Raw genomic sequence first — 12,894 nt, 5'->3', positions numbered from 1 at the left:
TTGCCTCTGAGAAGCGACAAATAAAATGCAAATATTTGACCTTTCCGGCTGATCGCTTTCTCGAGTTCAATCGCCGGGTTCGCCTACGATCACCTGTCTATCGAGTGATTTGTTAAATTTTTTTATGCTCATCCAAGTTGACCACACCACCAGTCGCTTTCGAAACTCATTCGATTGATTATACGAACATAATGTGCAAATAAAGATGGTTATTTGCATATTTCTCTCATAAAATGAGACTGGAAAATCGATGAATAGTGTACGAGAAAGCATTCATTCTCTCAGTTCTCAATTAACGAAGTACGCTTTCCTTCATGTACTTTTTGTTATAGACGCCTTGAAGATGCTGCATTTAATTAATTTATTTAACTTATTTGTATCATTGCTCACACAATTTTTAGAAAGTAATAACAGATTTAAAACTTTCTATAGATATATGTAAATAAGATAGAGTTATATATAATATTTTTTATTTATCTAATTTATTATTTTTATATTTTAATATATGTCATTCTAAGGATAAGAGACGTCTACTTATTGTATATCTTCAAGTCATACTATAGTCAAAATCTTAATAAATAGGTAAATATCCAAAATTTATTTAATAATGATGTGATATAATAACAATTCATTAATTTATTAAAGAAAAAATACAATTAAAAATAAAACAGAATATTAAAAAAAAACATAGTAAAGATAAATATTGCACTTTGTGCATAGTTGTCAGATTCAAAGAAATAGAATGAACAGCGTAAAAAAATAAAATAATTCTCTTATGCATTTTCTACGTAAATTAATCTGAGTATTGTAACATTTTTTTCCGATATAATTTCCTGGCGTCGGAATGCAAATAACGCTTGTCACGATGCGTGACAGCTCGTAAACATAAAGAGAAAATAATGCTTCAGTTACAGTAATGAATGTACGTTTACACGTGCGTGCGTACGGGACTTTCTACCATACATTGCCAAAAGCTGCAGCCTCGTTTTCCAGAATTTATACATCAGCGTACTCTCAGCATCGAGCCGGTCGTGGCTCTCTCGAGCTTTCGGGTCACCATGTATATGTTACCGATCGATATCAAGTCGCTGCGAGAAAGTAACGGGCTTGGTCCATCCGATTTTATTTTAAACCATCGGCATACTTGCGCGCGCACGAGAATGCACAAAATAAAGTAAAACGGTGCGAGGCTCTCACCTCACCTGCTGCGATGTACGTTCACACCAGGATTGGCAATAAGATGCATTGCACCCCGCATAAACTCTACGCAATTTTGTCAAATATATTGATTCCGTTCATGTAATTTATGGAAATTACAAGAGATAAAATAAATCGCATTTATTTTGTGGCCATAATAAAAAAATATCAAAAATTGAATATAGAAAGATATTTTATATAATTTTTCTGTTAAACCTTTTTTAATTCTTTTTTTACAAATAATAAAAGAGAAATTCTTGCAATTGTGACTTCAAAAAAAAATTTAAGGTATATATAGAAAAATCCTATTTATATAATTTTTAGATTATATAATTTTTGTTGAACATTTTATAATTTGACATTTTACATATTATGTGAGAAGATGTAATATTAATTTTTTTTATTAAGATTCTCCCTATTTTTTTAAGATAAAAAGATTTCCGAAAAATCTTCATTACATCTGCAAAAGAGCTGTGGATGAACAATTATTTATAAACGAAAGTATAGTTTCATAAAAATCGGATAATATATCGGATAATAAAAATTTATGAACAATTGATCAACAAGATTTTCTTATCTCACTTACGGCTTTTTATTGCGCCGGACCTGATTCGAATGTCTGACTGTCTGATCTCAGAATCTCACTTCCTCTTTCCTTTCGCGACCGACACGCCTCGTGTCGAACGATCAACCGGACATTGCCATGATCCGGATCTCTTCCGCTCTCGGATGCCGTGACCGTGACTCATGCAATTCACATTAAGATGAGAGGCGACCAAAATTTCAAACAATCAACAAATTAGCCTCGCACTAAGAAGATGCGCCGTGTAATGCGACAGCAGAATTAATTAGCAAGTGCAAGATTAATTAGTATAATAGCCGACAAAAAAATTGCGGCGCATCATTCGATGATCTTGCAAAATTTCGAGATAAACTTGCGATATTGTGCATTGTTATTGTAATCTATCTAATTACGTTTCTTTTAAATCAACTTTCATCAACTTTCCACGAATATTTCTAATGTATGATAAAAATACTACATTTTTTTCGTTTAAATGTATCTCTTTATAATTCAATAATAATTAATTAAACATAAATATAAACATTTTTCAATCCGAATAAATTATTTTTCTAGAAAGCCTGTATATTTCTGGTCAAAACTGATCAATATCTTCAATATTACAAACATAAAAATATGGAATACTTGCTATGCTTGTATATGCATTAATTATCGGGCGCATAAAGCGTATTATCTTATTGATACGGTTAATTCTTGAAGCTTCCATGTCCGTATAAATTTCCGTATTTTAATTTGCTAAATTTCCATGCGCGTCGCAGTTTATGATGACGTATGTGTGTATAATTACATATCGAAAAGGCAGGAAAAGAGTCAAGAACCCGTCGCTCTTCAAAACGAAAGTAAAATACGAAGATAAACGCAAAAGAAAAACACTGGTTCGTTGTACTTACAACGGAGAGAAAGGAGTGCAAACATTAAAGGAAATATAAAGGATCGTTTATTATACCAGAGTGATTACAAAACGTGCATTTAAAATTGCTACGCGTATGTAGGTCATAAAGTTCAAAAATAGATTTACATCGCCAGGTCACACCGAGTCAGACTCGACACGACATCACGATTTTCTTACTTCGAAAAAAATTCGTCATGCATGCTAAAATACTAACATTATTTTTGTAAAAAAAAAAAAAATAAAAAAAAAATAAGCTCTTTTCTCGCTTTTCTCTTCTTTTGCGCTTCGTAAAATTTATATCTTTACGCATTTTCGCCGGTAACATAAAAGCGACATTCACTTCAAAAGAAAGTATCAGGATCGAGAAAGGTGATATAAGCATAATCGTATCAAGTAATAATCTGTACACCTGCGAACAAGCCTTTCATTTAGCGGCTAACGCGAAAGTAAATCATATGGAACGTCGGTGTTTATTAGAATGTCGACTCGCAGCTATCAATAATATTAGACACCTTTTCAATTAAAAATGTTTAATTTGATTTAATGAGCTAATGAAAAAAATATGAAGTATAAATGTGTGCAGGTCTTATATACTTATATACAAAATGTAATATATAAAAAATATAATTTAATTTGTTTTGTAAAACACGTAAAAACAAAACAAGATTTATTTTTATAATGTATGAAAGTAACATAAAGAAGAGAAGTAAACATTTGAAAATATCAAGAATTTTTTGTAAAACATTATTTTGTTTTGTAATTTTAATTAAAGTTAAAATAAAAAACAGATAAATATTACAAAAACTACAATATACAAAATAAAATTAATTTTGCAATTACGCAATATTAAATCTATTGCATAATGTTCGAAAATATTTTTCAATATATTTAAATTCCCATATTTTTTTGCAGTGTTTTTTATTTATAATTCTCAGCTTTAAATTTTTCAATTGCAATATCAATATACAGTCACAACTTTACAGAGAGAGAGAGAGAGAAAGAGAGAAAAAGAAAAAGATTTTTTTTTCTAAACATTAATATTTACTATACAGGACGTAATTTATTATTATAAAATTATTATATATACATTTTTTGAGTTAAGCTTTCTGAATTTGATTGAATAATAAAATTTAAATAATTTAGTAATAAAATTAAATTAACATTTAATATAAAAAAATAAAAAATTACAACAAATTACATTTTTTTATCAAATTTTTTTACTGTAGTAAATAGTTTAAATATAAATATAAAAAGTACTTATATATGAATATTAGAGATAATTTATTTATTAGTTACTTATATAAGATTTTTTCTAAGAGTAAAAAAACCGCGTCAATTCAACAATTCTGTAACAACATTGTAGATCATACTATATTATTAGATCATTCCTTATTATACATTTTTTGTTTAGCTCCAAAATTGCCATTATTCGGACTGATCTTATCTTGCGTCTGCTGCGCCTGACCTGATTCGTAAGCAGAGTACTCATAATTGTAAGATCGGGGCGTCTGAGATGCGACAGTCAAATCTTTATTCTGATAAAAGCCCGATGGAGTCTGATAGGTTTTGTACCTCTGTTCCTGTTTGTTACCGGACTGACCATAGATACCTCCGTAATTAGTGTATTCGTCTCTTTGATTTGTTGGTCGACTATTGATTACATGATTGCGATGCTTGTTGCGATTATCGGACGATGCGTACGTCTGCAACACCGGTCTTTGAACATAACGAACGCTTGAGTATCTCGTATCCTTATTTGAAGTTTTCTGAGATGGAGAGTCGCGAAGATTCGTGTGTTCCCCGTTAGCTTTGGTGGTACCATCGGCATTTATCACATAAGTTACACCAGTTTTAGTGCTCGGACCCGGAAGACTCACGTATGATGGCGTATTTGGAGTATAAACGTCCTGGTTCGCGTACGATCCATCGTTGACACTGCTTAAGACGTTCCTATTGTTCTCGTAAGACTGACCGACTTGTTTCTGCGCCAATAAGTTAGCCAGCGTCTGGCGCATCAGCTGTTCCATCTGCTGAACTTTGACGTACGACGTTGGCAGCGGGTAATCCGGGCCGACTGGCTGTCCCCCTACGCTGATCACCCTGTACGTCGTCTTCGGCAAGGGAATCGGCAGACTCTTCGCTTGGACATCGAGTTGATTATACGGACTGGCTATCTTATACGTGCTAGATTGCCCGTCGAGATCCTTCAAGTTGCCGGATATGTAGTTTCCGCCGTCTACGAATTGGCTCGTAGACGCGTCCTGATTCGTCTCATTCTCCTTGAGTTGTGTGCCCTGCTTGTCGTTCTTCGCCGCCTCCGTGGAATCTTGCGATGTCGTCTCCCGATAGTCGACAGCTGACAACGGCGATGGCGAAAGGGGAGCGTGATTGAAGTAATGAGGATAGTAATAGGGCGGCTGATAATAATAATTCGGGTACGACGGGGACGAATATGACGCAGGATTCACCGCGTACTGAGTAGAATATGGATTGTAGACGACGTAGGGTATATTGGCATAAGCATAAGCGTCGTTGTAGTACGGGGGATAAGCGGATGAAGGGGAATTATTTTTGGAATACGATTCATAAGAAGAATCTCTTTGGTAATTGTTACTATAACTAGAACTGTAAGAATCCTTGGCGTCGACCTTCGGCGCATACAGCTCTGGCATTAATTGCGAAGTTGACTCTGCCTCAGTGCCTCGTTTAATTAGTTTAGGGTTGTAAGAGTAGACGGGGTGTATCGGTAAAAATGGTTCATCGTTAGGATCTTTCGTTTCATGTGGCTGGGCGAAAATTGCCGGCGACAGCAACCAGAGTAAAATCTGTAATTAGATTTATTTGTACTCATTTATGAAATATAATTGCTTAAAAAGAATTTTTTATTATTATATTAATTATAATACACACACACACACACACACAATAATAACACATATAACACATATAATAACATATAATGACATATAGTTTATAATTTTTTTGTGTGTTAATCGATAGAAAATTTTGTATAATTAAATTAGAAACTATAATAATGTTATAATATAGCAACTATAAAAAATTTATTTAAATTAATAGTATATTTAAAGACTGTATTTTCAAGAAAAATTCTGTTTTTCCAATTTTTAATAAATAATTCTAAATATACTTTTATGATATTAATTTATGCAAGCGCATTTATCATGTATATACACAATTCATATTCGTATTTCGTGTCCGTATTCCACATATCCGTAATTTATATTTTATACATCAAAATATATATTTACATACGTTTAAATAAAATAACAATTTCTGCGACACAAAAATAAAAATATATGTTCCATTTTCAAATAAAAATTTACGAATTCTTAAAACTATTGAAACTATTCTGAAAGAAAATTCCTTTAAAAAATAACTGTTTGTAAGTAGACCGTATAAAAGAATCAGACGTCAAGTTTAATTAGCACTGCCATTAGCAACGTTGGATTAGCAGCATTGAATAAAGTTAATTATTTTCCACTAATTAATGAATTTATTAATTTGTACTAACCAGCTGATGCACCATCTCCACTATAATTTGCTTATCGTCGGATGACTATATACAAAAGCTTTCTTCCACAGTTTAATCGCTCTCTCATCCGGCACCTCGTCCGCTAATAATTTCGCAGATAAGACCGACACGACGGTTCCACCTTTAATAACGTGTCTGTCGACATTGAATTTCTCTTTTATACTCAGTCACTGGAAAAATCGCGGAAACTAGTTTGACATTTCTCTGTTCTTATATGTGTATAAGTAGAGAAGTGATAGTGTATGATCCAGTGGCTCAGTGAAAATGTAGATAGAATGTCGTCCGCTCGTCATCAAACCATCACTCTATAGTGACGGCCATTAAATTATCATGTGTATGTTGAACATTACCATGTATATGTAGAAACGGACGAGATACTGCACTTCGCTCGATACCGACGATCATTAAACAGGTCGTAATTGCCAGCAGGCTGCGTCAAAGAAGGAGTCTGCGAACTTATTTGGCAACACGTGATTTTCGCGAAAGGCTGATGCTCGATACATTTTAAAGAGAGCTAGCCGGAAGACAAAAGGTAATGGTCGTAAAGGATCGAACGGTCTAGGAAGTGGAGTGCCCTCCGGCATCCTCGAAGGATCTTTTTATTCTCGAACAACGTCTTTCTCGGTGACGTTCTCGGTACTTTTAAAAACATCAAGACTTGTTTTACTTTCACCTGTGCGTCTGTCTCCCCTACCGACGAATCCTTACTGCGTCGACCACACCTGTGATAACGACATAATTGATTCAGAATTCAGGGAGAGTGCATCGCGGAAAAATTCATCTTTAAATTATTATAGAGTCATCAATTTTTCTTTCATTAAAAAAAAGTATGGTGAAAGAGAAAAAGTTTTGCATTTATTATTGACGTTTAAAAGTTGCCATGACTAGAATAAATATTTTTAAGTTAAAACACAATTTAATATTTATTAAACAATACGATTTTAATAAAATTATTTTATAGAATGTGTATATATGTGTATACATTTTTTTTATAAAATAAATATAATAATATATTAACATATATAAAATTATATATATTTTTATTATAAAGAAGTATGTGTTTTATTATATAAAGTTTACTTCTCAAGAAAATAATATTAACAAATTATATATATATATATATATATATATATATTAAAATTATACAAATATTTTATATAAGTTTAGATAATCTTGTATTATATCGTTGTCGCTTAAAAGACAGAATTTGGAAAAAAAATTATATTTCATATATTTAGCTCCAAAATTTTATTTTTTATAAGCTCATATTAAAAACTCAATTGCGTTCAAAGAATTATCCTTACATTTTCATACATCTTCTACTTTAATGTCGTCGTCTTCCGCAAAGTCTTCAATTACTATACTCGAGGGAAAAATATCAACGTTCCGGATCGATACGTCACGAAAGTGAATCTGCGAGTCGTCGGACAAGAAAAGCATTTGCAATCCGCGATCAAGGTAAAAGTACATGACGGGGTCCACCCAAGGAACGCCTTCACGAAGAGTAAGAGCGTATTTTTTTCCGCTCTCCCGGCGCCGCGCGTGAGAGAGTGAAGCACGAATGTGCCACTCGTAAAACCAGTCGGAAAATAGTGAAACGTGCATTTTCTATATTTGTAAAATACATATATAAATTGTAAAATACATATCGTATGTCGGGCAAAATCGGACTGTATAGTGCATCTATAGAAGAACCAAGGAATTGCGTGCAGCTCTCTCGTGTCTTTCGCGCTCGCGTGCGGAAGTGCGTGCGTGTTCAGGATCCACACACGAACCTGACGCAGAAACTGGGTCAGATACGTACGAAGAAGTAACGCGCGATCGGCATCTTATTAAAATCACTTTCTTGCGTGGGCTGCATATCTTCGTGATCATAAAATCAAAAGATTCGATTAATAAAAGCAATCGATCGCTTCATCGCACAAATTACTGATTTATAGATCGTGAATTGAATATTTTAGTAATCGATGTCGCTTTATCAATGTAAAATTTAAATTGATATAAATAATATAATGTACATTGTTATTTATTAGAAATTATACACACAGGAATAATTTCACACATCTATACATTCCTTTTTATAAAATTTAATTTTTATTTATAGCATAATTTTAAGTTATAAATTTCTTAAAAGTATATATAATGTAAGTTATATATATATATATATATATATATATATATATATATATATATATAAGAAAATATTTTACCTAGATATATTATTTTAAATTAAAAATAATGTTTTGAGTGTCTTATAAATATTTACTTTCGAAAATTAGGTAAGCATTTTTACATTTAATTTAAGTAATTACTTTTATGCACATACACACAAATATATATCATAACAAAATATACTTTTTGCTAAAAATATATGATTGCTATAGTACGTTTCATATTATTATACTGCATAGCATTTTGCTCTTATGGTTAATATAATTATTCATACCGTTAATGGCATTCAAATAAAAAGGGACTCTGAAGATTGCCGGTTTCTACATTAATCATGATAAACCTGTTTGTCCGACTAGTCAACGTTCTTGTCGGTTGGCAACCACTTTCTCAAATAAAATAAAGATTTAGAAAGGTATGTACTCATCCCGATCTGTCCCGGCCTTGAAGTAAAAGTGATCCCGTTCTTGCTCGTCGGGCGAACTTGCTTCATTATTATATCTCTCACACTTGTCGTTCATGTGGCGAATAAACTTTCATAGTAAAAGCGAAAGAAGTAGCACTATCACGTCACGTCATTGCTAAATACATTAATTATCTTGACAAGGCAATAATACCAGGATCTATTTAAACGTCCAAACTGTTCAAATGTCTTTCGATAGACTTTATCTTACATCACGCATTTTAAATCAATTACTTATAGATAAACTAGCAAACGTGAATGCGAAGGTAAATTTGACGCTCTATATATTTAACTGTAAGTTTAATTGCAGTAATTAAAATTATTATAATAATTATATTGTTTATCGATATTACGATATTTTTACTTTTTCAATTTCTTTGACCACAATAATCAACGTGCGTTTTTAATCTTGATTAAAAAACAGAAAAAATTAGAGCAGAACGTCTTACGCACGCAATCTGCGAAATGCGAGCATAATTTAATATAATACTTTTTGCAATGCAAAATATTCAGATTTACGCTTCTAGAGATTTGCTTGTTCTCTAAAGTAATTATTATTACCGATTGTTAATTATCGATCCAATTGCAATGATCATATCGCTATCATAAGATTACTTAAAGATTTAAAATGGGTTTTTTTGTGCATTATTGTAGTAAAATTATTTTTTTTATTACAAAAAAAAAGATATAAAACTAAACAACAAACATCACAATTATCAAAGCTACAAGAAATGCATAATAGATAGAATTATAATATTTGCTAGTCTTATAAATATATAACAATTTGTATTAAATATAATTACGGCATGAATTTGTCTAGATGTGTTGATAGAAAATTTAAATATATCCAGACAACTCTTTGAAGAGAGTCTGGGCTACTATTTCTCTCAATATATGTGGTTCTCCAATCTACTTCGAACAGTAATCGAAAATATTTATTGCTATTTCTCATGGCAAGATTTAATCGGCATAAAATTGAAGTCACTTAAATTGCAACTATTTTTGACGCTTATCATTCGTCGCAAAAGCTAAATACGTATTTCATAATTATAATTTTAAGTTATTATCGAAGCGAGTTCGATAACATTATCGTATATATATGTGAGATGCAAAAAGCCCTACAAAATATAAATTAAACGATTTATTATTTTCCGTTAGCAGTCGAATACGAGATCGTGTCGTACTCTTCGCGTCCCAAGTCCGCGACGTTATACGACTTTACCGTGGCGAGTTTTAAATATTTCGGATTCACACTGGAATAAGATCCGTGTGATTCCGTTGGTGTTCCGTATGAACCGGAAGGACTTAGATACGTGGGCGTGTAGCTGGTGGCTCCAACATGACTCACGATGGGGCTAGAATAGCTATGACCGGGACTCGCGTAGCTCGAGCTACTAGCCTGGGCTGAATAGCCGGCACCAGCACCAGAATAACCGGAACTGGAGGAACTCGGAGTTGCGTAAACGACAGTAGGACTGGAATAGCTAGAACTGCTGCCGCCGGACGAATGGGAGGGAAGGTAATTTACATATGAGGAACTGGATGATCCGGAATTCGAGTAGGATCCTGAAGAAGGTGACAGTTCGTAACTGGAACCATCCGAGCTGGACGAGAGTCCAGCGTGAGAACTCGAGGAACCATAAGATCCTGAAGAAACCGGTGCGGAATAACTGGGTGATAGAGAGCTGGAAGATAATGCGGAAATTCCGTGAGATCCAGATGTTATCGGAAGGGAATACGTAGGGGATGCTCCGTGAGAGCCGGAAGAACTGAGGGCAGAGATGCCGTGAGAGGATCCGGACGCCGGGAGGCTATAGCTAGAGGAACCATCGTGCGAGCCGCTGGCAATGATTAAACCGCCAGTCACAGTGTGGAAAGGATTCGAGGAAAGGGATTGAATAGGAAGACTGTAGCCCGACGAGGCGCCATGCGACGATCCGAGAAGATTAACGCTGGATCCCCCGCCGTGGTAAGCCGAGAGCCCGTGAGCTGCGGAAGCGTAAATTGGTGCGGAAGAATAAGAACCGGAGCCGGAAGTGTCGCTGCCGCTCTGGGATCCGAAGGTGACGGGACCAGTTTTTGATGACTGGATGAAATTGCTTCCTAAACCGATGCTGGCTACGCTGGGCACGGAATACGTGCTCTGACCCGAGTGTCCATTCTGAGAGATACCCTGAAGATTCAACGAGCTGTGACCTGATCCAGACGAGAGATATCCAGATCCGGTTGAAGCTAGGGAGTATCCGATTCCGTGGCCGCTCAGTCCAGGATGTCCGAGGGAGTAACCACCGGATGATCCTCCTAGATCCGAACTCACACTCGAGGGAATGGATGCTGAATAGGGAGATTTTTGAGATGGAAACGTCATCGAAAGACCGCGTTTGTGTGGCGGTATTAAAAGCTGATGCCGCAGAGTTTCACCGCCACAGACGAGAACCAGCAGTCCCAGAGACACCTACGCAAGTAAAATTAGTGTTATTGTTATTTCTTCACTTTCTAGGAATGGCCCACTTTCGTTGGTTAATCGATTTATGTGAAAGTAGAATATTATAATTAATCGGTTAACCTGATTTATAATCAGAATACTTAAGTTATGAGCGGTTATATTAATTAAGCGAGAGGTACACATAGATTAAGCAACGTGCGGTTTAATTCTGTCAGTCAAGTATATAAAAATATTAATTCATTAGTCGGTCATCTAATTATGCTGCTAATATTTATATTAGTATTATTTTATAATATTTATTAATGTTCCTTCAAATATTAATCTGGAATATCTCAAAACTTTCTCCCTCAATATTAATTTTAATATCAGATTTTATGATTATTTTAGATTCAAAATTCTTCTTTATCAAAAATATCAAAGTATTAGTAACATTCAAATTATATAAGATTATAAAAGAAGTGATTTTTACAAAATAAGCTTAAAAGAGAACGATTGATATAATAAAATATTAATCTAAAGTTAATCTAAAATAGACTTTACTATTATTTTAACTTGGTTTAATAGCAAAAATATATTTAGTTTTATAACAATTTAATTTTATTTAATTAAGCGACCTCTTTATTTATATTTTCAGGAAAATCAAGTTCAAATTTATCAAAAAATCTAGTATTAAAATGTAATCTGCAATTGTGAGACATATTGCTATATCATTTATTAAATATTTAGTTATTACAATCTATTAATATTTTTTATTACAATATTGTGTATTTTATTTTCATTGCACTAATTAATATTTAATTTTAATTTTAAGCTGTTTCACTCTATAAAGTAAACATTTCTGAAAATAGCAATTATTAAATTAACGTAATTATTATTAATTTGCTAATATCTGCCTGCAATATTTAATAATAAAGAATAATAAAATAATAAAATAAATATATGTATAAATATGATAACTATGATGTTTATATTTTAAAATAGATTTTTTTTAAATAAAAATTTATTAGATTATTGTTATATTATATATTTATTATATATACATTTTATTATATTATTTATTAATGTTTTAAAGATTTTCTAGCTTTAATATTTTAAATTATTTCGTGATTTAACAACAATCTAAATTTCTGCAAAGGAAAAAAAATGACAATAAGTTCGATCATTATTGTCATTTTTAATCTTAATCACATCTTGTTTAAGAATATTAATTTTTCGCATACGGAATATGCACAAGACACATAAACGCACAAATAAATAGATATAAATATAATTAAGAGAATTAAAAGAATTAAGAAGAAAAATTCGTAACAACTTACAATTGACCGCATGCTTGCCGGAATGGGGTTACTTTCGTTATTATTTCTCGGAATCGGGTGACAGTCGAGTGGTTGAGTGATATCGCGCGGTTTTTGATGCCATTGCTACCAAGAAGAGCCTTTATATGTGGATCCCCTCTTGCACGGCAAAAGAAAGGTCTAGGTGAAGGTAAGAGTCTCCCCGCGCTGATATACCGAGCGCAACGTCGAGTCGCTTCGTCGAGACACTGATAGCGGTCAACCAGTGTAACGCGTGTTTTACAAATTAAAATTTATTT

General features: G+C 33.1%; 2 protein-coding genes across 2 annotated transcripts; both read right to left on the bottom strand.

The window, feature by feature from the left end:
* Window positions 1–3,987: 3,987 nt before the first annotated feature.
* On the bottom strand, window positions 3,988–5,500 carry LOC145948994 (uncharacterized; the record flags this gene model as incomplete). The annotated part of the gene is made up of 1 exon (XM_083058640.1): window positions 3,988–5,500. A coding segment is annotated over one exon (1,449 nt), but the record flags the coding sequence as incomplete, so codon positions are not given.
* Window positions 5,501–9,588: 4,088 nt separating this feature from the next.
* On the bottom strand, window positions 9,589–12,698 carry LOC145946824 (uncharacterized). Its single transcript, XM_083056581.1, has 2 exons — window positions 12,617–12,698; window positions 9,589–11,309 (listed from the first exon to the last, which is right to left on the bottom strand). Exons 1-2 carry the CDS (start codon window positions 12,626–12,628, stop codon window positions 9,999–10,001), a joined length of 1,323 nt encoding a protein of 440 aa, XP_082912707.1. The 5' UTR covers window positions 12,629–12,698; the 3' UTR covers window positions 9,589–9,998.
* Window positions 12,699–12,894: the final 196 nt, after the last annotated feature.

This window comes from Prenolepis imparis, unplaced genomic scaffold (genome assembly GCF_030444845.1).
Source record: "Prenolepis imparis isolate NDT839.2.m4 unplaced genomic scaffold, iyPreImpa1.0 SCAF_2, whole genome shotgun sequence".
In the NCBI taxonomy this organism is placed as follows: Eukaryota; Metazoa; Arthropoda; class Insecta; order Hymenoptera; family Formicidae; genus Prenolepis; species Prenolepis imparis.
The sequence above is the reverse complement of the archived record's forward strand: the minus strand, read 5'-3'. Positions and strand labels throughout refer to the sequence as shown.